The sequence below is a fragment of the Grammomys surdaster genome, unplaced genomic scaffold (assembly GCF_004785775.1).
Source record: "Grammomys surdaster isolate TR1022 unplaced genomic scaffold, NIH_TR_1.0 254, whole genome shotgun sequence".
Lineage (NCBI taxonomy): Eukaryota > Metazoa > Chordata > Mammalia > Rodentia > Muridae > Grammomys > Grammomys surdaster.
Window position 1 is genome coordinate 1960133 of NW_021604695.1, and position 24483 is coordinate 1984615.

General features: G+C 38.7%; 1 protein-coding gene across 1 annotated transcript; it reads left to right on the forward strand.

Annotated features, from left to right (window-relative positions):
- Window positions 1–1510: 1510 nt before the first annotated feature.
- Eif2s2 (eukaryotic translation initiation factor 2 subunit beta) lies at window positions 1511–23843 on the forward strand. Its single transcript, XM_028775293.1, has 9 exons — window positions 1511–1769; window positions 6510–6687; window positions 7042–7145; window positions 11244–11379; window positions 17965–18065; window positions 18599–18747; window positions 20088–20144; window positions 22647–22732; window positions 23318–23843. Exons 1-9 carry the CDS (start codon window positions 1755–1757, stop codon window positions 23491–23493), a joined length of 1002 nt encoding a protein of 333 aa, XP_028631126.1. The 5' UTR covers window positions 1511–1754; the 3' UTR covers window positions 23494–23843.
- Window positions 23844–24483: the final 640 nt, after the last annotated feature.

The following is a 24483-nucleotide window of genomic DNA, read 5'->3' on the forward strand; positions in this document are numbered from 1 at the left end:
TGTGTAGTTTGGTCTTCACATGGGACTCCTAACAGCAGGAGCAGGGTTTTCTCTGACTCTGTTGCCTGCCTTATGGGACCCTTTCCTCCTACTGGGCTGCCTCATCTATCCTTAATAGGATAAGATGCCTCTAGTCTTAACTGCAACTTGCTATATCAGGACTGGCTGATATCAGTGGGAGGGCTTCTCTTTCTGAAGAGAAATGAAGGAGTGAATGTGGGCTCGGGGCTGGGAGGAGAAGAAACTGCAGTCAGGATATAAAGTAAGTTAGTTAATTAATTAATTAATTAATTAAAAAGATAAAAATCTTATGCAGTCCAGGCTGGTTATGAAATTCTGATATTCCTGCCTCTTCTCAAGTGCTAGGATAGTTAAGTGCTACCATGCCCAGCTCATTTTGTGATTTCAGTAGATCAAAACAGAGACAAACTTAGCAATCATGTATGAATACAAAAATAAATCAAGAAGAACATTTCCAACTACAAAAATTACTAAATGCCTTTCCATCTCTTCTAACATGAGGGCCTTTTTCACTAATCATAGATTAATCCTCACTTGATTCTTTTTATGCAGGAAGCATTAAAAACCTAATAATTACTGCCATCTCCTGATAGCATCTACTTACTTAAATCCTTCCTTCAATCATCTGAGAAGTCCCAACTGAGCATTCTTTAAAACTAACAGTGATACTTTGCTGTTCCCTATGGTTACAAGTGCAGGTTTTTTGTTTCGTTTTGTTTTGTTTTGTTTTGTTGTTGTTGTTTAACTACAAGCGTATCCTCCGAGACCTTTCTAAGTGGCAGCTGTATCTCCCCAGGGAAAATGGATGATGCATCCAGAATTGTCTAGCAAAGACTTCATAAACAAGGAGTTACTTACCATATAAGGAAGCTTTTGACAAAAAAAAAAAAAGAACACATAATTAATGGTCTCAGAAGATTATGTCGCCTAGGACGTTGTAGTCTTTCCTTATGTGGTATGAAGTTCGTCAACAAGTTAATTACCTACTCTACACATTTCTCAACATATCCCCTTTATTAAGCTAGTTATGCCTGTATTTGGAAGCTTCCTGACAGTCTGTAGCTTGCCGGCCTGTTTCTCCTCAGAGGGCGGTTTCGTTAATCGGTCTAACTATGGAAAACCAGGGAAGAACCTTTTGAAGTAAAAAGCTAGAAGGTTAAACTTTTCACGAAGTGAAACGCCTTTAGTGAGGTGCATGCCTCCAGCCTCGACTTAGAATTCCTCGAATACTAGACCACTTTTAGGGGCATGTGTGAAATCAGCCCCACGGGTTCATATTATGGTTTCACTAACCTTAAACCGGAAAAATGGCCCTAAATTCACTTTACAAGTTACATAGCACTTTTCGAACTACTTAGGTAACCAGCAGCACAAGAACCCGAACATCCTGACTTGTTAAAACAGTCGTGCACGCCCTCGAAACTCCTGAAGCACAAGAGCCGGTCTTTTCAAGACAAACTACAAGTCCCAGTTTGCCTGGCGCCGGAGAGTCGCCTAGTAACTCGCGCCACGAGAAGCACGTAAGGTTGACTTTACTGAACGCCTGCGCGTTGATGAGTTTGCGCAGGCGCACTTCCAACGTTTGCGAGGAGGGCGGGGTGTCGTTCCCTTTCGCTGATGCAAGAGCCTAGCGCGGTGCTGTGAGAGGTATCGGCAGGAGCTACGCTGACTCCGGGTTGTGAAGCCGACCGGTCTGACTTTTCATCCCTGCCGAACCCGCTCGAACTACAGCCATGTCCGGGGACGAGGTGAGCGCTGAGCCTGGAGTTAGGGCTAAGGACTGAGGCAGGAAGCCGAACCCACAGCAGTGTGGGAAGCCGGGCCTGCGGCCTAGCTGTCGCCTGCCGCCATGTGGAGCAGCCCGGCCTAGGCGTCCTGGAGCTGTTGGAGCCGGCGAGCGCTCTGGATCCTCAGACTTGGTCTCACCCAGCTCTCCTGAGGGCGGCGGCGTCGAGGCCGGTTTTCTACCGTGATCGGCGTTTCGGAATGGAAAGCACGTTGAGTCGTCCTCTCTGAAAGGGTTTGAATGCCCAGCTAGTTTGCCTGATTAAACTAAATTAGGGCGGGCGGCCCTAGCATTTCTTTCTAAACATGACTGCCTCAGTTCTCGTGGCTAGGGGGTCAGGGTGCCCCGAGAAGCTCCTCTAGGTTCCGGTGGAGCACCGAGGTTAAAACTTTGTAGGCTGGCTTTTCCGGGCTGTTATCTCGCTCCCGTTTCCCGCTCGAGGCTCTATTTCTTAAGACAGGAATCTAAAGAGCCAGAGGAAACGATATTTTAGTCTCAAAAAGTGACCCCCCTTCGAGTAAAGTTTTCGGTCCCGAGTCCCTAAGTTTCCTTTAACAGGCGAGATGAGCAGGAAGGTCCGGCTGCGAAGCTGACTGACTGGGTTTGGATCGCAGTATTTTTCAAGCCCCGTCCCCCGTCTTATTGTTTGTTTGTTTCTTTCTTTCTTTCTTTTCCATCATTTTGGGCTTTGCCTTTTGCAGATTTATTCTAGTTCACATAAAATTAAATGGCTTAAAAAAAGAGTGGTCTCGTCTCAGATGTTGCTTAACGTTGGACCTAGAAGCCTAATCCTTCCTGGCACCAAGAAAGTACTTTATGAAGAATTTGTGACTTTGACTTATAGGCCTAGGAGAGGGGTAAGAGGAATAGTTGAAGGCTCTGTACAGAGTTGGCTTTTGAGTGGACTCTAGAAATGATAAGAATTTTCTCAACCAATGAGAAAACTGATCACAAGGTGTTTATGGTGAAGAAAGGAAAAAGTGTGCAGAGTCTGAAATATTCATCTAGTTTGGTTGAAGTAGAAGCTGACTAGTTCATGGAGGACTTAGGAAACTGTATTAAGGAGTTAGAGATTTGTTTCATGGGAACTAATTCCTAGTTTAAGTCGATGTCCACAGTTCTGTAAAATAAGATTCTGTTAGTCCATTTTAGAGATGAGCAAATTGGAGCTTAGAGTTGTACAATGCCTCTAAAAATTCCAAGTGGCTGAGCTAGTAATAGAATCCCAGCTCTGTGCAATATGCCTTCATCTAAATGACTTGGGAAGCTCTTGCAAACTCACTAAAATCTGAAAGAGATAGGTGTTTCTTACGTGGAAGACATGTTAGACATAGCTCTTAGCTACTGTATAATGTGTTAGAAGAGTTTGGAGAGACCGTGTTTAACCCTTATTTTATTTCTTCTCATGTTCCAAACTTCTTAACTTAAAAATAACTACCTGTAGTGATATGAGGGCATTGAAGAATTGGTATTTTGAAGAATTTTTTTTTTGGTAATCACATCGTTTGATGTCTTTTGGTAAGAATTCATTTCTGGAGGATGAACAGGATTTTATCAAGCAGAGATTGTGGAACCATCATTCAGACACCAGCACAGTCTTCTTGAAAGCCTAAAGTGTTTAACTTGGCCCTTAGACCTGTCAGGACAACTTCATTTTATAATGGAAAATGAGGACTCAGTGTTGGTTAGGCCATGTTTAAGTTGAATGGGACTAGAGCCTTAGCCTTTGACTTTACTCTCAGGTGGAATTTACTCGTAGAAAGAGATGTGAAAACAAGTTACAAGTGTGATTTGCCTAGTGCTGTTGACTAGGGAAGTATTACCAGATAAAGCCCTTATGATTACTAACTTAGACGGATTAACTAAAAACCTGTACTTGGAGTGACTTGTAAACTCAAGGAACTTTCCAGACTGGGTTATTCTGACTGGTAGGCAGAATAGCAAACAAAGCTATTTTAAAAAGTAGTTGTTCTTAAAATGATTTATTGACATAAAGTATACATACTCCTTTTTAAACCTGGTAGTTAAACCCAAAACTCACTAGAACCTTTTAACCTAATAAAACCATTAAAGTTTTATTGTTTTGAGAAATGTTACTGCATACCCAGCCTGGTCCAAATTTGCTGTTAAGATTTTCCCCCTCAAAAGTATCTTAGGTTTTCTTATTCTTGAGTCCTATCCACTAAATGTTAGAACAGTGGGTTTTTGCACAAATCTAGTAAGGTATTTTTTAAAAGATACTTTAAAAAACTTTTAAAAAAATCTAGTTATGGCTATACCACACCTTTAATCCCCAAATTGAGGCCTACATAGAAACACTTTGCATGTGAGGACAACATAGTAAAACCCCCACAACATACACACAGTAAAAAGAAGACCGAGGATGGTATCTCTATGTAGTCCCGGCTGACCTGGAACTCACTCTGTAGATGAGACTGGCCTTGAACTCAGAGATCCACCTGCCTCTGCCTCCCAAGTGCTGGGATTAAAGGTGTGTGCCCTCCAAGGAGAGTTTGATATGAAACTTTTCTAAAATTATTTTTATTTCATGTGCATTGGTGTTTTGCCTACAGATGTGTCTGTCTGTGTGAGGATCTCAGATTTCCTGGAACAGTTGTGAGCTGTCTTGTGGGTGCTGGGAATTGAACCTGTGTCCTCTGCAAGAGCAGCCAGTGCTCTTGATTACTGAGCAATCCCTCTACAACCTCAATATGAAACTTTAAGCCAAGGTCTCATTGTATATCCCAAGCTGGCAAGTGTGATCTTGTGATTTGAGGAGTTCTGCTTTGGGTGCTGACTTAGGGTTTCTGGTTTCCTTATGCAACTGTTTTACAGGGTTGTGTGAACAAAATTAAGTATTAATATATTAAACATGTATTAAGTATTTGGGGGACATAGTTACAATATGTGTTATTTGGGCATAAGATTTCTGCATGTTTACTTTACTACTAGCCTTTTATAGGCTGCAGTCTACCTATTTTAGACCTAAATTAGAATTTTCTTGGGATGAAAAGGTAATTGTGTAGCTATCTATCATCTGATCATTTTAGGGTCTCACCCATCTTTGATTTGTCTTGATAAGGAGTAATGGTGAAAAAGGCATTTGAGCCAGGTGTAATAGTGTGTCCCTGTAATCCCAGCACTTGGCTTGGGAGTTCAAGACCAGCCTCTTATACATAAGACTGTCTCAAACCACAAAAACAAATTTAGAAAAAGCCACTAGTAGATCAGGGAAACTTAGACTTGAAAAAAAATGAGTGGATTGTAAGCTCTGCCAAAATCAAAGGTTTAATGCCTGGAATTTCGTTTGCCCTTGTGCCAAGTCTTCCTACTTCAAAAACACAAATGAGCTATGTTCTTGAAATCTCTGTAACAGATTATAGCATTCCTTCCATATAGGATTACCCCAGGCCTTGTAGTAAGTCAGCACTGGACTTGGTAATGGTGCTGTATGAAAATTTCCATAATATCTTACACAGACTTGTCTGCTATGAGGATTTACCTTATAACTATAGCTTGGTTTCAGTCTTGTGATGGACATAAAAGAATCACAGTTAGTTATTAGAATCAATGTGAGAATTTTTTTAAAAGTTTTGTTATGTCTGGAAAAATCACTCCTTAGTTGAGGAATTTTCAATGACAGGATCAGTGTTAGTTACAACTGCAGTCAGATAGTTGATTCTCCCAGTAACTTTGTCATAGTTGGTTTCAGTTATTTCCGTTGTATACATGAAGCATAGGATAATTCACATATGAGTTAGAGTCAGGATTGGACTCAAGGTAACTATGCTCTAGTGTGTTTTTGGTCACTGTGCAATGAGCAAAATGATAAGCTTAAGCATAGTAGGAGAAAAATACTTTGGACTTGAGTCCAGTTCTGTTTGACTAAAGATTTTGCTTTCTTCACTAGCAGGAGTGTGCCCTATATATTCAAGTTTTTCAAGGGATCAGTATAAACAGTTTACAGGTTAGAAATTAATTTTTCACTTGTTCTACAATAGATTTAGATGAAAGTGGCCTGTGAACACACTTTATATTCCATGACAAAAACCAGTAAAGGATTCCTTAGAAATATTTCTTAACAGTAAGGGTTGATGTGAACTTCAGTATAATTTTTTTTTAGAATATTTTGTTTACTGTTTGATAGTTTCATACATGTATACAATATGTCTTGATTTTGTATTTACCTCTAACATCTCCAAACATTCCTCAACAGATGAAAAATTTTAAAACCAAGTCTTAGGTTATCTGATGTTAGCATCAACCTTAACTAAAATGTTTGTCATCTGCCTAGACATTGTTGCTCCTCACCCACAAATGAGGAATGCCACATAGGTTGTTGCTAAAGTCCTTTTAATAAATTGCACAATTTGTTCAGGTTTATATTTGCTCATGAAAATAAAAGTGAAGTTATTGTAGCTTATGATAGCTTACAAATTAAAAGGCATCTGTGAGGTTCTCCAGGTGTTTAATGATGTAAAGGAAGTGAGATGGACTTTTGTACATTTGTATTGTGTGTATTGCTTGTGAAAGAACATGCAAATGAGCAAGTGATGGCAAGCAAGTCTGAGCATCTCCCAGCCCTTCTGTTTTGCATTTTAATGTATCCTATTCTTTTAAGAATACGGGTTTTGAGAATAAAGGATATTTGGAATGTGAGCTTCATTAGGAATTATCACTTGGTGTTTTTTAATTAAAACAGATGATTTTTGATCCTACTATGAGCAAAAAGAAGAAGAAGAAGAAGAAGCCTTTTATGTTAGATGAAGAATGTGATGCCCAGACAGAAGAAACCCAGCTCTCAGAGACAAAAGAAGTGGAGCCAGAACCAACTGAAGAAAAAGATGTGGAAGCTGATGAAGAAGACAGTAGGAAAAAAGGTGAATAGTGGCAGTCATGGGTATGTGGTTTGGTAGAGCTGGAGCCAGAGATTGAAGGATAGAAGGTTGGGTGGGACGGGGAAGTAGACAAAGTAAAGAGAATTGGATAGTCTTGGAGTTTGTGTCAGGGAGTGCTCTGACATTACATGCTCTGATTATTGAATTTCATGTTGTTGACCTGGGCTCCTAACCAAATCCTTGTAGAAAGCTTGAGTTGGCTTGTCAGCTTCTTCAGAACCGCAACTTTGATGGTTGTGGTAGGACTACCATAAGAGTCTTTGAGAAAGGAGCTGGCATAGCTCCGATTGATGCTTGCCTTTTGTTAGTAACTGGAAACCTTTTATCTATTTCTAGATGCTTCTGATGACTTAGATGACTTGAACTTCTTTAATCAAAAGAAAAAGAAGAAAAAGACAAAAAAGATATTTGATATTGATGAAGCTGAAGAAGCTATAAAGGTAGTATTGTTTTCTTATTGAAGGTAAAATTGGGATTCTGGTAAGGTTGCCAATAGCTGTTTTCCTCCTCATCTTTTGATAGCTTTGCTTTTGTTGTTTAGCACTTAGCTACTACTATTAAGGTAGTTTTCTTAGGAATGTATCTGACTACATGGTATAAAAGATTACAGTGGAAGGATTTAGGTCTTATATTGTATCGTTACAGTGGACTCAGATAATGTCCACTGTCTTTAAAATTGTATGGCTAAGGGCATCTTGGTTAAGATGTCTCTGTAACTGAGAAATCCTGAGGAACAAATATTACTGTAGCTTCTTCTTAAACTTTGGGTAGCAGCAAACAACATACCCTAGTGTGTAGTTGGTAACTGATGGCAGTAACTATATAGGAAATCTAGACTTCTGGCTAGTTCTATGGAGAGTTCTCTTACGATCATGTATATGGTTATTGTCCTCTTGGCTTGATTTGCAGTACAGATACCTGAAAATCACTTGAGTAAAATGTAGATAGGTGAGTAGGAAGGTGAATCAGAGGGTAGATGGGGAAACAGAGTAGCTAAAAGACTACTCTTCCTTGCCTGAGAGCTGCCATTTTAAACATGGGGTTAGGGAGTTCACTCAGTGGTTAAAGTGTCTCCAAGACATGAAAGTCTGCCTGGCAATATGCACCTGTAACCCTGACACTAGGCAGGGTGGAAACAGGAGATTCCCAGACTCACTTACTGTTAATCCAAACAATGAAAGTAACGTGGAGAAGTGATTGAGGACAATACCCAGAAGTCGACCTTAGGCCTCTACCCACAATCATAGGCAAGTGTATACTGACTCTCATACACCATGCACAGAGAGACCCTAATCAGGAGTCACTTAACAAAGTCCACGCATTTATGAGCATATAGTAGTTTTGTATGTATATGTGTCTTGGGTATAATCATAAATATATATTCCTAGTGAAAAAAAGCATAAACAATCACATACTGAGGAGCCTATTTTTTACTATGTACTCAAGTTTTTCTTTGGTAGATAATTTGCTCAAACCTAAGTGAAGTGTACTCTAAATGTAATTGGTAATTTACTCAGTAATCTGTTTAACAAGGTCATGGTTTTGATGACCATCCCATCAGCAGATTGTATTGGTGATTACAGAGTCAATGTGCACAATTTGTTGGGGCATTCAAATGGGTAAGATTCTTTTCTTAAATTATATGTATGTGTGTGTGTTTGTGACTGTGGGTTTCTGCATGTGAGTGCAGGTGCCTGTGGAGGTCAGAGAGTGCTGGGAATTGACCCTCTGTAAGCAGCAGGCATTGCTGAGCCAGTTCTCCAGGCCTCAAATAAGCTCAAATAAGAATTTTTTTTTAAAACTGGTGGTTTTTGTCTCCCCCTCCCCCCCCCCTTATTTCAAGGATAATTTAGACTATTTAAAGATATTTTTTTGAGGGCTGGAGGAATGGCTCAGTGGTTAAGAGCACTGACTGCTCTTTGAGAGGTCTTGAGTTCTAGTCTCAGCAACCACATGATGGCTCACAACCATCTGTAATGGATCTGATGCTCTTTCTATATATGCAGACAGAGCACTCATACACATAAAATAAATAAATCTTTTTTTAAAAAATTTTTGAGATTTTTTTTAATGTTTTATCTGATATGATTATACAACGCATGCATGCAGTGTCCACAGAGGCCAAAAGAGGACATCAGATCTCCTAGAATTGGAGTTACAGATGGTCGTGATCTATTTTGGTTAATACCTGACTTGTTGATTTTTTTTTTTTAAGATTTATTTATTTACTATGTATACTGTGTCCTTAAATGTATGCCTGCACATCAGAATAGGGCACCAGATGTCATTAGAGATGGTTGTGAGCCACCATGTGGTTGCTGGGATTTGAACTCAGGACCTCTGGAAAAGCAGCCAGTACTCTTTACCTCTAGCCATCTCTATAGCCCCTGATTGACTTTTTTTTTTCTCTAGTTGCTTTTGTCCTGAAAAGTTACCAATGAGTTCTACTTCTATTAAATGCTGTGATACTTTTTTTCCTCTGCTTCTGGGTATCTAGCTAATACTGTAGGTTAATGTGTTTAATGTGGCACCAAAACTACACAGCTAGATTTAAGATCTTATGTTTGAATTTCACTTATTCCATCTATTTGAATTTACCTTCTTAGATCTGTGAAATTACTATAGTCATTATCAGTATTCGTTTAAGATGTAGACACAAAAAATGTGCTGAAGGTCATGTTGGTAATGTACTTGGGTTAGGGAGCAGGATGAGCTGGTGAAAAACTATGAGCCAAGGAACTTAGGCAGGGAGCTTATGAGTCCTCCTTAGGACTTAATGTGCCGCTCTCATATTCAAGCCTACAGCAAGTAGCCTTGGAGTCAGGCTGTGTCTTGTCTACCTAGTCATCGCATGACCCTGATTTCCCAGGAATTCTGTCTTTCTCTCTTTCATGGTATCATCTATTGAACTGACGCCCAGCAACTTCTTCACAATTTGCTGCAAAACTGATGTAATAAATATAATAAAAAGTTTGGTTTTTACCTCTGGTTCCCTATGTTCAACTCCTGAAAACCTCCTAAGTTTTCAAAGACCCATATTTTACTATCTAGTATCCAGATAGTTTCTCAGAATGGTTAGTCACTAGGAAGATCAAACTATAATTAGAGCTTGGAACTTTAAATGGTCCCTGCTACCTCTGAGAATGTGGACAATGTGGAAATTGAGTTCTGTCACCTGTAAGTGATGGAGTTCAAATTGCTTCTAGGTTGGTAACCTCACAGAAGTGTTCATAGGGTAGCATGTTTACATACTGAATGTTTCTTTTTTTTCTTTTTCTTTTTCTTTTTTTTTTCTTTTTTTCTTTTTTTTGTTTTTTGTTTTTTTGAGACAGGGTTTCTCTGTGTAGCCCTGGCTGTCCTGGAACTCACTTTGTAGACCAGGCTGGCCTCGGACTCAGAAATCTGCCTGCCTCTGTCTCCCAAGTTCTGGGATTAAAGGTGTGCGCTACCACTGCCCGGCAGGCATACTGAGTGTTTCTTAATTCCCTCAGCTCCCTATTCCCCATAGCTTGTCCTATACATTGTTTCCATTTGGCTGTTCCTCAGTTAATCTTATGAAAAACTGATGATAAGTAAAACATTTTGCTGAGTTTTAGCAAATTACTGAATATGAACAGAAGGTCTTTACATCTGTAGCTTAGCAAAAGTGCAGGTGACACTAGTGTCTGAAATGAGAACCCTTAAGCTATGAAGTCAACTTTTTAAACATGGGATATCTGAGTAAGTACTCCAGGAAGTCTGTATTACATTACAAATGAATAAGATGGTACCTAATTGGTATTAGGGAATTGGAGAATTGTGTAAAAAATAACCATGTATTTGGTGTCAGTAGGAAAATCCCTTCTATTGACCCTATTTAGAAACTTACAGGGGATGGAGACGAGTTGAAGAGAGATATCAGCATAAACAACTATACCTACAAATGCAATAATGAAGCAAGAAAGTTTATTAAGATATAATTGACATACCATTTAATTCATCCATTGAAAGTAAATGGCTTTAGCATATTCAGAGTCCTATATAACTATCAATTGAGAACGGTTACATCCTCATGAAAACAAACCTCATGGATTATTGTCACTCCCAGTTCTTCCCACTAAATGGCAACCTCAGGCCTCAGCTACTGCTAAATCTGCCTCTGTAGATTGACTTATTCAGAACATTTAATTTGAATAAAATACAATATAGGGCAAATGGAGAAAGTATTCTTGAATCCTGTTTCTGTCGACTGTGGTCAGTTAGTTAAAAGATTGAAGAATATCAGAGTTTCTCAACTAAGTCAGGTAGTCCTAGCTTAGTATACAGATAATGATATCCTAAAACTGTAATAAAAAGAAGAGCTGAAGAAAAACTTATCTTGAGGAATTCACAGTTTAAACATTTGACAAAGAGTCTGGGGAAATTTGGCCTACCTGAGAGGAATATTTCTCATCTATAATTTTAGATATGTGGTATATGAAAAGTATTCTAAAATGATACTTATCTATGTCATTTAAAAAAGTTCTAGTATCAAAATATTGAGACATTTCAATTTTTAGGATGTTAAGATTGAAAGTGACGCTCAAGAGCCGGCTGAACCAGAGGATGACCTTGACATTATGCTTGGCAATAAGAAGAAGAAGAAGAAGAATGTTAAATTCCCAGATGAAGATGAAATACTAGAAAAAGATGAAGGTAATGTTGGGAATTCAGCACTTTGGTTTTAAGCTACACAATCTGAGTCTCCTTGGCTAAATGGAGTTTTTTAAAATATATTTGTCATGCCTTTTATTTCCACTGCGTGATAATGAAATGTAAAAAGAAAGAGTGTAACTGGAGGTTATTCTTTATGAATTAATGCCTAGGCCTTAAAGTAGGCTTGTTCCCCAACTAGCTAGTAACTCAACTGGTTTATACTAATCTAGGTCTGCCATATGTCTAGTTATATCTCTTCAGTTTCCTATGTCAAACTTCCTCTGGGTCCAGGTGGTGAATTTTTGCCCCTCATTATCTCTCAGAGGTTCTCCCTACACCCCCGCTGGATGTCCCACCTTTTGATCCTGCTTCAGCTTATTGGCTATCAGCTTTTAATTCACAAGTGATGCTTCCACACAGTATACAAAAAAAATCCCTACATCTCTGCCTTTTAGTCTAATATAAGGGTCTTTAAAATCAAAAACTGTGTACAATAAGGATAATCACAAAAATGATCAGGTAAGAATTCATAATTTTCAGTCTCTGCATTTGGCAACCTTGGGCAAAGTATTCTACTGTCTGTCCTATCTTGGTGAGTCCAAAGTCTTGTACCTAAATTATTTTTTACAATAATTTGCATTACCAACCTAAAAATATCTTTTTAGATTTTTAAACATTTTCTTAAGTCCTAAACAACTTAAGCTTAATTGTGAAACTATAACTATCCAGTCTTTAACCCCATCAGAGACCTGAGGAAGACAAATATTATCTGAATAAACAGGACATGTAGTGCAAGCAGCTTCCAAAGCTGTAGAAATGACAGAGGTTGCTGGCTACCTGGACAGTCACTCAAGGTTTCTCTGTGTCATTCAAGCATCATCTTTAGCCTTCTGGCCTAGAATATCTGGCAGACTTTTTGTGAAGCAAGAATTAGGAAGGACTGTCTGCCTTGTCTTGGCAAAGTTCAGCAGACAGCTTCCCTGTGTCCAGTTGGGACGGCATACTGACAGCAGTTGAGGTAAGGGCAGTGTTTGCCCAGTGACTATCTTGCCACATTAGAAGCAAACCCCATATGGAGATGATGGCTTGCTCGTCATCTCTGAAGTAGAATGGCAGTGCTGCCAGGAACAGATGTCTCATTGTCATGAAAAGCCTCATGTTAATAAAAGATCTTTAAATGCTGTAGGTCTCTGAGGTTTTTGAAGACCACCTGTTTATATAGTACATCTGAATAGGCAAACATTGCTTGTTTCTAGCTATTCCTAACTGTTCAACCTAGGAAACATTTCTGTAATTTGCTAGTATTTAATGTGACAGTAAGTATAGTTGACTATTATTAACTTGTATTTCTTAATTATCTTAAACAATTTGTAATAGCAGCTTTCAAGAACTGGAACTTTATTTATTTTATTTTATTTTTTGTTTTGTTTTGTTTTGTTTCGAGACAGGGTTTCTCTGTGTAGCCCTAGCTGTCCTGGAACTCACTCTGTAGACCAGACTGTCCTCGAACTCAGAAATCTGCCTGCCTCTGCCTCCCAAGTGCTGGGATTAAAGGCATGCGCCACCACTGCCCGGAAAACTGGAACTTTATATTGCATTTTAAAATGAGTTGCATAGGGCTGGAGAGATGGCTCAGTGGTTAAGAGCACTGACTGCTCTTCCAGAGGTCCTGAGTTCAATTCCCAGCAACCACATGGTGGCTCACAACCATCTGTAATGAGATCTGATGCCCTCTTCTGGCATGTGGGTGCTCTAGCATTCATACATACAAAGTAAATAAATCTTTTTTTAAAAAATCAGTTGCATAGATATAATACTTCATACAAAAGTAGAAACATATACACAGGATTTTATAGCAAAAATAACCTTAAAATTGTAACAGTATACAAAATCCTTACCAATGTAAAATATTTGGCTCTCTAGACGATTAAATAATCTACTGTTTTATCATTCCTTTATCCCCTCTTCTTTCTTTTTTGTCCTTTCTCCCCCTCCTTTCCCCTAAATTAAATAGGAAAGATAGAGGAAAAAAAAAGAAATTCCTGAATCTAACCTCTTTGATTTCCTCTCTGACCAAGACCATTGACTACTTGTAACCAACCAACCCCCTTTAAGTGACAACAGACATCTGTCACCCATCAGATTACCAAAACCATCCACCCAAGTTTTGGATAATCCTCTTAAAATTGCTTTCTGATGTCTGGAGGCAACAACATCTTTGGGGGACCCATAGGAAAATTGGGATATTGGTCAAGTCATAGGAAAGCTAGATGTAATATTTGTCCTCTAGTGTCTGTGTGATGGGAAAGTTCAGGGCTTAACTGAAGTCCTGGGTGGACTAGCTAGCTGTATAGAAAGAAGCTTTTCTGGATGCAGATATTTGAGGAAACAGCATGTGAGGTAGGATCATCTAGACTACTTGTCTTTGGTGTTTTGTCCTTTTGCTCCGCAAACATAAATTTTCAAAGGTAGTATAAAGAAAGTATACATTTCTACATTAACACATGTATGGAATATGCTGTGTGTACAATTCAGCTAAAGATGATTCTTTGTTCTATGTTTAGAACAGGAAAAAGGCATCAAGTCTTATAAGTCTGTTTGAACTGTATATCCAAATTTTAATAGAAATTTTTATCCATGCTGTTTGAAAGGATACCATAAGTCTTGAAGTCGCTGTAGCCAACAAGATTTATTGGTCATGCAGAGACCCGTTGATGTCTCAGCCAGTCTCAGAGCTGTTCCCATGTAGAGGGATCAGCATTCATGTTACTGTTTTGTTGTTCTTAGTTTCTTCCTTCAAGGGGGTAGCCTAGATTTTCAGGAAGTCTCCCCTTGTCAAATCTAATTTTTATTAATTTTGATAGAATCCATAGCTTTTCTTTTCCGTTCTGAAGTTAAGACATTCTTAAAACAAATGGGCTGATTTATTTCAGCAGGTTTTTCTATAATCCAGTGTCTCTTGGCAGCTGTTTTGCTTAGTAACATTTAAAAATTTAAAGTTAATAAGGCATTATGTAATCCATCTCTGGGTGTGTTTGTTACCCCTTTCTTTTTATTAACCATCTCTTTTAGAGTGTAGTTGGATTTTTCTTTGTTTGTGCTGTGGGATTATGTGTGTACAATACTTTATATTGTAATAGGCAAAAGATTGCTTCATTTTACTAGAGACATATGCTGGGCCATTGTATAGGTATGCCCACAATACCCATAATTTCTAATGAGTATAATTACAGAATCAGCCTTTGCAGAACTAAAAGCAGTTGCTTATTGAAATCCTGAATATATGTGTATAGTATGCTGTATATACTTTAATTTTTCAACCTCTGTAAAATGAAACATCCATTTGCCAAGTTTCATTTCTTTGGGTACCTATGCTGATAACATGCTTTTACTTAGGAAACTCTGAAGCTTCTAGCACATTTCTAACTAATAGCTGATCAGTTTCATCATTACCTTGTGCCAGGTAGCCTGGTAGACCCATATGGGATCTGATATGTGTTATATATAATGGATGATTTCTATTTCTAATTACTTGTAGTTGAATAAACAGTGGAGTTAATTTTGAATTATTCTGAATAAGTTCAACAGTTTCTCTATGAAAAAGAACTCTGTGAATATTGAGTCAGTAATTATATTAAGAGAGTCTGGAAAAATCTAATACTATAAGGATGGTATATAGCTTTGATTTTTGAACTAAATCATATGGATGTTGAATTATTTTATTTGTATTTTCTGACTAATAACCTGCCTTTCCTGATTTATTTGCATCAGTATAGAATGAATCCAGAAATCAGTGTTTATTTTATTATACAAGGGAGAATCCAGTTATTTCTTTTTATTAACTGAAGTCGCTGCCTTTTGGGCTATTAGTTGTTGATCTCTTCCAAAATACTACTGCAGGCTCTTTGTCAATATTTATTTTCTGCCCATAATGAGACAATTTCAGCATTAGTCTTCTCTCTGCCTCAATATTCCTATGGGAGAATGAGTAGAAGGAATTTCTTTTCTACCAGAGCGAATTCTCTTTCCGCCTCAGCTGATAATTTTCTTGGGCTATGCAATTCCTAATTACCTTGTAAGGTTTGAAATAAATTACTTAGCTCTTGAGTAGTTAATCCAGTTGTGGGCCTTAACCAGTTAATTTCTCCCAACAATTTTTAAAAATCATTAGGAGTTCTTTTTTTTTTTTTTTTTTGGTTTTTCGAGACAGGGTTTCTCTGTATAGTCCTGGCTGTCCTGGAACTCACTCTGTAGACCAGGCTGGCCTCGAACTCAGAAATTCGCCTGCCTCTGCCTCCCAAGTGCTGGGATTAAAGGCGTGCGCCACCACCGCCCGGCCATTAGGAGTTCTTAATTGGTCTCTCCTGATTTGTACTTTCTGTGGTCAAATTTTTTGTAGACCTATCTTATATCCTAGATAATTAGTAGAATCTCCTTGTATTTTTTTCAAGAATAGTTTGTAATCTCCAGCAAGGCAAAATTCTCTTCATCTAACATTTTTTCTAAGGTATCCGCATTTTAGCCAGTAAGATATCATCCATATAATGATAAATTGTATATTGAGGAAACTTGATGGAAACTAATGGCTGTTCTACAAAATACTAGCGTAATGTTGGACTGTACAGCATTCCTTGTACTAAGATCCTCCAGTGGTATCTTTGAACAGGTCAAGAGTTATTATAAGTAGGCATTGAGAAAGCAAACCTTTCTCTATCATGCTCATGCAAAGGGCTTTGGAAAAGAAATCTTTTAAGTCAGTCACTTTAATAGGCTGTGCAAGGAAACAATGGAAAGCAATGGGATTCCAGGATATAAAGAACCCATTGGCTGAATGATTTTATTCATTGCTCTCAGATCTGTTACCATCCTCCATTTTCCGGGTTTCTTTTTAATGACAAAGAATTCCCAGGACTGGTAGACTCTTCTATATGTTGAGCCTCCATTGCTCTTGAACTAGCTATTCTATCTGGTTGTTATAACCATTGTTCTACCCAGTTTAGTCAGTTTGCCATGTTAGTGGTAGGGCAGCTGGTGATGTACCAGCAGTGGCTCCCCCATAGAGAGTCAGCCTCTGCTGTATCCTGCTTAATGACAGTCTCTGTAAATGACAGTTATAAATGTTTTTTATTAGGACCTTCTCTTTTATAGCCTGTCTCTTAAGTTGGAGAGATTCTACTCTGTGCTTCCCACTGTTATAGTAGCTCTCTTTCCCAAAGATTTATGGCTATATTAACAATTTTCTATTTGACTGTCTGGTCCTATGCATTTAATCCATTTTAGACTTTGTTTTACCTGAGATAATGTCCCAATTCCTAGGAGCTTTGCTGATACCTTTGAAATAAACAAGCTAGATTCCAGGAACCTGTGATATTACAGTTACATCTGCTCCTGTCTCCACTAAGCCTTTGATCTCAATTCCATCTACATGTAATTTTAACTTGCCAAAAGACGTGTTTTTTGATATCTTTAGACTCTCCAGTTTTGTCCATAGGAGCTCCTTTATCTCTCTTAAATGGTTTATTTACGTTCTGAGCCGCTCTGTCATGTTGGGCTTTGGTTTTTCAGACTGGTCTTTCCTTGGTGGTCAGGAAACTAATGGCTCTTTTTTGGGGGGTGGGTCAGGCATTGAGTGAAGCCTTAGTTTTCTGACGTTAAGGGATTGCCTTAAATATTGGATGACCTACATTTATGAAACTTATGTCTGTTCCATCCACATCTGCATTTCACAGGAAACTTAGTCCCTGAATAATCATCATAGAGGACTCTCTCCCTAGGATCTGTCTCTACAGCCCTTTAGGGAATGACTGTAGTGGACAAGCACTTCACAGCCTTAGCAGTGGCCATTTTGAGTTTTTATATCTTCTATAATTGCTTGTCCAACAACTGAATTGTGAGCATTAGTTCCTATATCTTCATTAATTAAAGTATAATAAATATTGTTTATAAAATTCATTCTGATTCAGACAGGAGTTTTAAATTTTTAGTATTTATAGTTTTATATGCTATAAGGTGTGGGTGTTTTTTTTTTTAGAATTTTTTTTAACAGTTAAACAGGTGTGTTTTTTTTGAGGGGGGGTTGTTTTTTTGGTTTTTCAAGACAGGGTTTCACTGTGTAGACCTGGCTGTCCTGGAACTCACTCTGTAGACCAGGGTGGCCTCAAACTCAGAAATCCGCCTTCCTCTGCCTCCCAAGTGCTGGGATTAAAGGCGTGCGCCACCACCGCCTGGCCAGATAGGTTTTTATAGATAGAAAAGTTTCTCAAGGGTTTGAAAATAGTCAAACTTTCCTTTAAGTAAGTACTTGATGTATTATTTTGTCTTGTGTTTGTCGAGAAACATTTCACTGTTACCATAGATGTCTCTCAATAAAGAAAGGTCTTTGTGTGAAGTTGTAATATTCCTGTCTACAAAGGAGAGAGAACTTCTCTGTCGTCTGTTTGTACTTGAAGCTACTGCAGTTACCACTGTGAAAGAGAAGAACACTATCTGAAGCTATCACTCTCTAGATCTGTTGTCATCTCCCCCACCCCCTTTTGTTGGATCAAAAAGCCCACTGCTCATATATTTTTTTTTTTTAATTTATAGCTTTAGAAGATGAAGACAGCAAAAAAGATGATGGCATTTCATTCAGTAACCAAACTGGTCCTGCTTGGGCAGGCTCAGAAAGAGACTACACATATGAAGAGGTGAGATTTTTTTTTTTTTTTTTTTGAGAAGGGGTTAGAGCTATTCGTTTAAGAACAGAGAAAAGGCTGGGTATATATCTCCTGTATTAGAAGAGTCACTGAACTGCAGAATGGTGATAAAACAGAGCCCAGTAGGCCATGTAGCCAGTATATGACAATTCCGGATACTATCTTGTGGGGCAGCCTACTCAGAGTGTGGCTGCCACGATAGTATTCAGCAGAGGGTATGAAGCCCTCGGTGAGTTAGTGGGGCATTGGTGACAAGTCACAAATTTGTGGTCAGGGTAGGCTTTCCCATGTGTCATATACCTTATCATAAAATCAGTAGAATGAGTAGGGGCTGGGGCTTATCTGAGCATCTGTAAAGACCCAGATTTTGGTTAATAATGAGTTTCTGCCCTCAAGAAGTTACCAGAACATAACAGATTCATATGTACATTTAATAAAAGTAAATCAGCTTCATTAAAGCAAAATGTCTCAAATAGAAACTTATATTACTAAGAATGTGCTTAAATTCCACTTTTTTCTTAAAGTTGCTGAACCGAGTGTTCAACATCATGAGAGAAAAGAATCCAGATATGGTTGCTGGAGAGAAGAGGAAATTTGTTATGAAACCTCCACAGGTCGTCAGAGTAGGAACCAAGAAAACTTCTTTTGTCAATTTTACAGATATCTGTAAACTGTAAGTTTGCTAGTGGGAACTCTTCATTCCAAGTACCCAGATAGATTGTGGGGTAGTAAATGTCTTTACTGTAATATTTTTCAGTGCAAATGTAGGTCATAGGTTGGGGGAAGTCACAGTTCATGTCTTGTTCTCAGAGCCCATTTTATCTCATCCAAAGATGAGAAAGTAAGTTAGTGCTGCCTGTGGCGTAGACCCTAGGAGCGGGAGAGATGACTCAGTGTCAGCATGCTGTTTCATCAGGCAAAGTCCCCGCACACATGACGGGCTGAGGATGGAAGAGATCCTAACCTTAGAGCCAGGAGTGAAGAGACTAGATGGAGTGCCCAGGCAGGAGTCGGGAGCCTCGTTAGCTGGGCAGGGGCCAGGCTGGGTCTGCCAAATAAGCAATGTACTCTGAGGAAGTAGCTGAATTTAAACTTCTTCCTTAGTTGTCAGGACCCAAGTGAGTCCATTGTACCTTGTGCTGAGGTCACTCCCAGGTCACTGCCTGGCCCACTTAAGATCTCCTCAGCTGTGCCCTGTCTGGCAGGGCTTCTCCACTCATTGACTTTATCCTACTGTTTTCAATTGCCTACGTTATACTTGCTTGTTACACAAGACGTAACCCATTTTCATTACTTCAGCATTATTCAAAATATTTTACTTCTGTGCTAATGACAGTAATAGTCTATGTTTACTACAAATTAGAAAAGACACAGAAAATTAAAAGTTAAATGTAAATCTACTTTTAGTAGGTAGATAATCAAAACTTAATTATGATTTTAGTGTTTTGTTTTGCTTTCATGCTTTTAGGTATTTACTCGGTAGGTGTATTTACAAATACCATGTGATATAGCATATACCTTTTAGTGGTGGTTTTCTTTTCTTTTTTTTTTTTTTTTAATATGTATGGGTGTTCTGTGCACATGTATGTCTGTGTACCACACGTACGCCTGGTAATGAGGCCAGAAAAAAGAATCAGATTCCCTGGACCTGGAGTTAGAGATAAGTGAACTGCATGCCTTATGAGTGCTGAGAATCAAACCTAGTTTATTCACTGGAAGAGCAGCCAGTGTTCTTAACTACTGAGCAGGCTATTCAGCCTATTTGTTTTGGGAACAGGCACCCACTACCCCAGGCTTGCTTTAAAATTAAGCTTGATCATCCTGCTTCAGCTTTATGGGTACTGGGATTATAGGCAGGGCTGTACAGATCCTTGTCTCTGTGCGTAAGTGAGTTGTATACTGATGTTCTGCTAGAAACTGAGTAATCACAGTGAAATGACAAACAGCATGGGATGTTTGTTTGTTTTTTAGGATTTCCATGAAAGATTTTTAAGTATTTGACTTTCTCTTTAGATTACATCGTCAACCCAAACATCTCCTTGCATTTTTATTGGCAGAATTGGGTACAAGGTAAGAAACTATGTAATAGTACTTAACTATTCACTTCACAAAAACCCTTTGTGTAATTGAACATGCTGGGGAAAATAAAACCATCTCGAGTCCCAGGGGAACTTTTAGGCCAGGTGGGAAAGGGGAGACTTTGGCACCTTATGGATAGAGAATGGAGCTGACAGTGATTTATCTGAGCAGGTCTTTGGTGTTGGAATGAGCACTGCAGGCACTACTGTGTTCAGTCACTATTTGGAATTCTTGGGTCCTTTTATAGGAAATGAATACAGGAACTCAATTCTTGTCAGGTCAGCTTTCCCCCATAACTGGTAAGAGGCTGTTGATGAAGCAGGGCTTACATGGTAATGAGTGCCACAGGAGAGACCATTTCAAACCAGGGTCTGGGCCAGGCAGTGGTGGTACAGCTTTAATCCAAGTATAGATGCATACTCAGTCAGATATCTGAGTTCAAGGCCAGTCTGGTCTTCAGTGTGAGTTCTAGGACAGCTGAGGCTACAGAGAAACCCTGTCTTGAAAAACCAAAAATAAATAAAGCTAGGGTCTGAGATTAACTAGCATTCTCCATCTATGGAGCTCACCAATGGAGATACTGAGGTAATTATTCGGGGAAGCCAGGAACTCATGGAGCCAAACAGATGTCTTTTTACCAGTGTCTCTTTAAATAATGTAGATTTGGGTTGCAACAATGGCATCTAACATTGATTACCTAATAGTGCAAGGCACATGCCAAGTTCTGCTTGGTTGTAGGTATCATTTCATACAGTTCTGTGAAGCAGAAAATAATAGTCTTTTGGTTGTTTGACAACCAACCAGTTTGGTAAGCTCTTGTCACGTAGTTAGCAGCACAGCCAGAGTGCTCACTGCTCTGCTTCTCAGAATAAGCTGCACTTTTTGTAGAGGTGGGATATATCCTAATAAGTTGTGATTAGTGAACTTTATGGTCAATGGGGTAAATATTTCTGAGTTATTGGGAAAATTCCTTCTTGTTTTTTGTTTTCTTTTTGATAGTGAAAAATGCCCTACATTGGAATTAGGGTATCAAGGGTTACAATTTATGGTATATGCTTTTTCCCTTGAGGAAAATCACAGTTCCTGAAGAAGTTTGCTTTATGTTAAGATAGGAACAAATAGTAAATTTAACTCTGCTAGACTTAATGATATCTTACTTTGTGATTTATTGTTTTTAACAAGCAATAGTGTTTAACAAGGATCTTTACTTTCTCAAGTATTTGTTAGCTCTTTCTAATCATTGAGTTTATTATTGACAACTTGTAGCATTGGATTTCAGTTAAAACATTTTTTGGTAACAGCTTTCTTGACATACAACTCACAATTTTAGTGTAACTATATCATCATATGTTACTAAATCAAACTGTGAGTACTTTGATTTTTAACCTTTTTTTGTGATAGGGTTTTGCTATGTTGCATAGGCTAGTCCTGAATTTCTAGGCGCACATACTGATCCTCTTGCCTAAGCTACCCCAGGCTTGACTTAAGCCCATGGTGTCCTCCTGTCTCTGCTTCTCCCATGCTGGGAGTACCACCATATTTGGTTTCAGAATTTTAAAAATAACACACAGCCTTTTTATATTTATACCTCCCTCAGATTTGCAGTTGTTGTGCATTCAGTAAGAGTTTCTTTTTCTTTGTTGATTGAACAAACAATCAAACCCAATTAAGGATACTGTTTTGGACATACAGTCAGCTACAAATCAAGCCATTTGTTACTAGAGATAGCTGAAGTTGGATTAAATGTTAAGAAATATGAGTAAATCATTAAATTAAAAAGAATGTTGAAGATCCCAGCAGTAGTGGTGCACACCTTTAACCTGAACTCAGGAGGCAAAGGTAGGTGGATCTCTTGGGTTTGAGGCTAGCCTGTCTACAGAGGGAGTTCCAGGACAACCAGACTACATAAAGAAACACTGTCTCAAAAAGGAAAAGAAAAAAATAATAATAATTTGAGGGGCTAGAGAGATGACTCTGCAGTTAAGAGCAGATACTGCTCTTGCAAAGGACCTGAGTTAGGTTTCTGACACTCATGTTAGGTGACTTACAACCACCTATAACATAACTCCAGTTTCAGGAGATCCAACACCTCTGGCTTGTACAGGAACCAGTACTCACATGCACATACCCCTACACAGACATATACATACACACATAATTAAGAATAAAATGTTTGCAGAAGATAAACTTTAAAAAAAAAAAATTGAGGCTATGTACAGTGAGTGGTGTGTGTATATACCGATAATGTTAGCACCTGAAAGGCTAAGGCAGGAGGATCTAGGAGTTCAGGGGCCAGCCTGGGATACATAAGTTTCTGTCTACAGAAAAGAAAATAAATAAAATTTGAGAAACCAGATAATGTAAAACATCAACCCTAGAAATTATCCTATGCTACTGAATATATTTTAAGTTCTTAAGCATGAAGGTGCTGGAATTTGACTCCCTCAGGAAAGCAAGCAAAAATAATGGGGATATTTTTGTTTTCTTTCATAGTGGTTCTATAGATGGTAATAACCAACTTGTAATCAAAGGAAGATTCCAACAAAAACAGATAGAAAATGTCTTGAGAAGATACATCAGTAAGTGTATAATTTAATGTTACCATATTTTGTAGTAACGAACATGGAAAAGCAAGACTTAAAAAGATGGGAAATGGGGCAGGGCACGGTGGCACATCCCTTTAGTCCCAGCACTTGAGAACCAGAAGCACGCAGATCTCTTGAGTTTGAGGCCAGCCTGGTCTACATAATGAGGTCTAGGACAGCCAAGGCTAAATGATGAGCAGGAGGCAAAAAGCTGAGTTCATGCAGCCTCTGCTGGCTGATTCTGGCACTAAAGACCAAGTCAGAGACACATGCCTCTTATTATGGCTTGACCTGTCTCAGCCCCTCTTTGTTACATAATCATTTAAAAATTGGCATACCTTGCCTGTTCACATATAAGGCAAAAGTGGATCAATCGTCCATAAATGGATCCAACCATAGGCATCTGGCAAACTTCCTATTTACTTGGGCTTTGAAGTCCTTTCAAACTGTTTTTACTGCCGAAGGCATATAAGACAGCTTAGTTTATATTTTCTTACCCTTAGAGTAGGTATGCTTAGTTAAGGTTCTCCATCTGCATGGGTAAACTGTCTAGCAGGTAATGTGTTGCTTTTCTTGCAGAGGAATACGTCACTTGTCACACATGCCGATCACCAGACACAATCCTACAGAAGGACACCCGACTCTATTTCTTACAGTGTGAGACTTGTCATTCTCGATGCTCTGTTGCCAGTATCAAAACTGGCTTCCAGGCTGTCACAGGCAAGCGAGCACAGCTCCGTGCCAAAGCTAACTAATTTGCTAATCACCATTGATTTTTCCAAAATGTGGTGGAGATTTGGCTGGACAGGTTACCATCAGAATGGATGTACTATTGAGTTAAAAACAAGATAGAAAAACTGCCAAGTTCTTTTGGCGAGTGATTGTTATGAAATCCTTGCAAGATACCGATATTCAAGCTGTTGACATACTCGTTGCCTACTTTAACAACTGTCAGAGAAACGTGATGGGGTAAGGAGGTGCTTTTTAAAATCGTTCATAGACTTCTGTAAATTGCAAGATAAATTAAAGTTATTATAACAGTAATTCTTTCAATTTGATCTGTCCTTCGGTTTTCTTTTCTACAATAAAGTGCTTATTAAATGTAGCTAAAAACAAAACAACAAACTTGATTCCTGGGCTCTGGCAAGTTCTCTTTGTCCTCAGAAACTCAAAATTGGCAGATATTGGAGCTAGGCAGCCATTGTTCCTTTCAGCGTCTCTTGAAGCTACCTACATGACTAGGATATGACTTCCCTTGAGAGAGTGGTTAAAAGATAAGATATGGGACAGCAGCCTGTTTTATAGTGTCTAGAAAATAACTGTAGGTTTTAATTCTTTACTTTTGTGAGGATTTTTGCTACTTCTTCCTAGCCAATTCCTCATTGCTTCATGTGAAAACAGCTGAAACTGCCAGGTGCTAGATTCCTCCTCTTTGGAATTTTCTGTTAGGCTAGCTAGTCCTCTTTTTGAGGAAATGTGTAGTACAAAGAATTTGTAAGAGTCTGAACAGTAGCACTTAAGGAAGCTCCTCCAACCTGTGTTCTAGGTCAGTAAAAGTTCCTCCTCTGAAATGCTTTTCTGTACTAACTTGAGTATGACCTAGAAACCAAGAGATACTGCTGCGCGTGTGGTCTTGTTGCCTCCAGCTGTGAGGTATTCTTCACTGGTCCACAGGAGGGCCAATCTTGTTGGTCTGTGCTGTAATTTGCCTTACTTGCACCCACCAGGACAAGGACACATACACG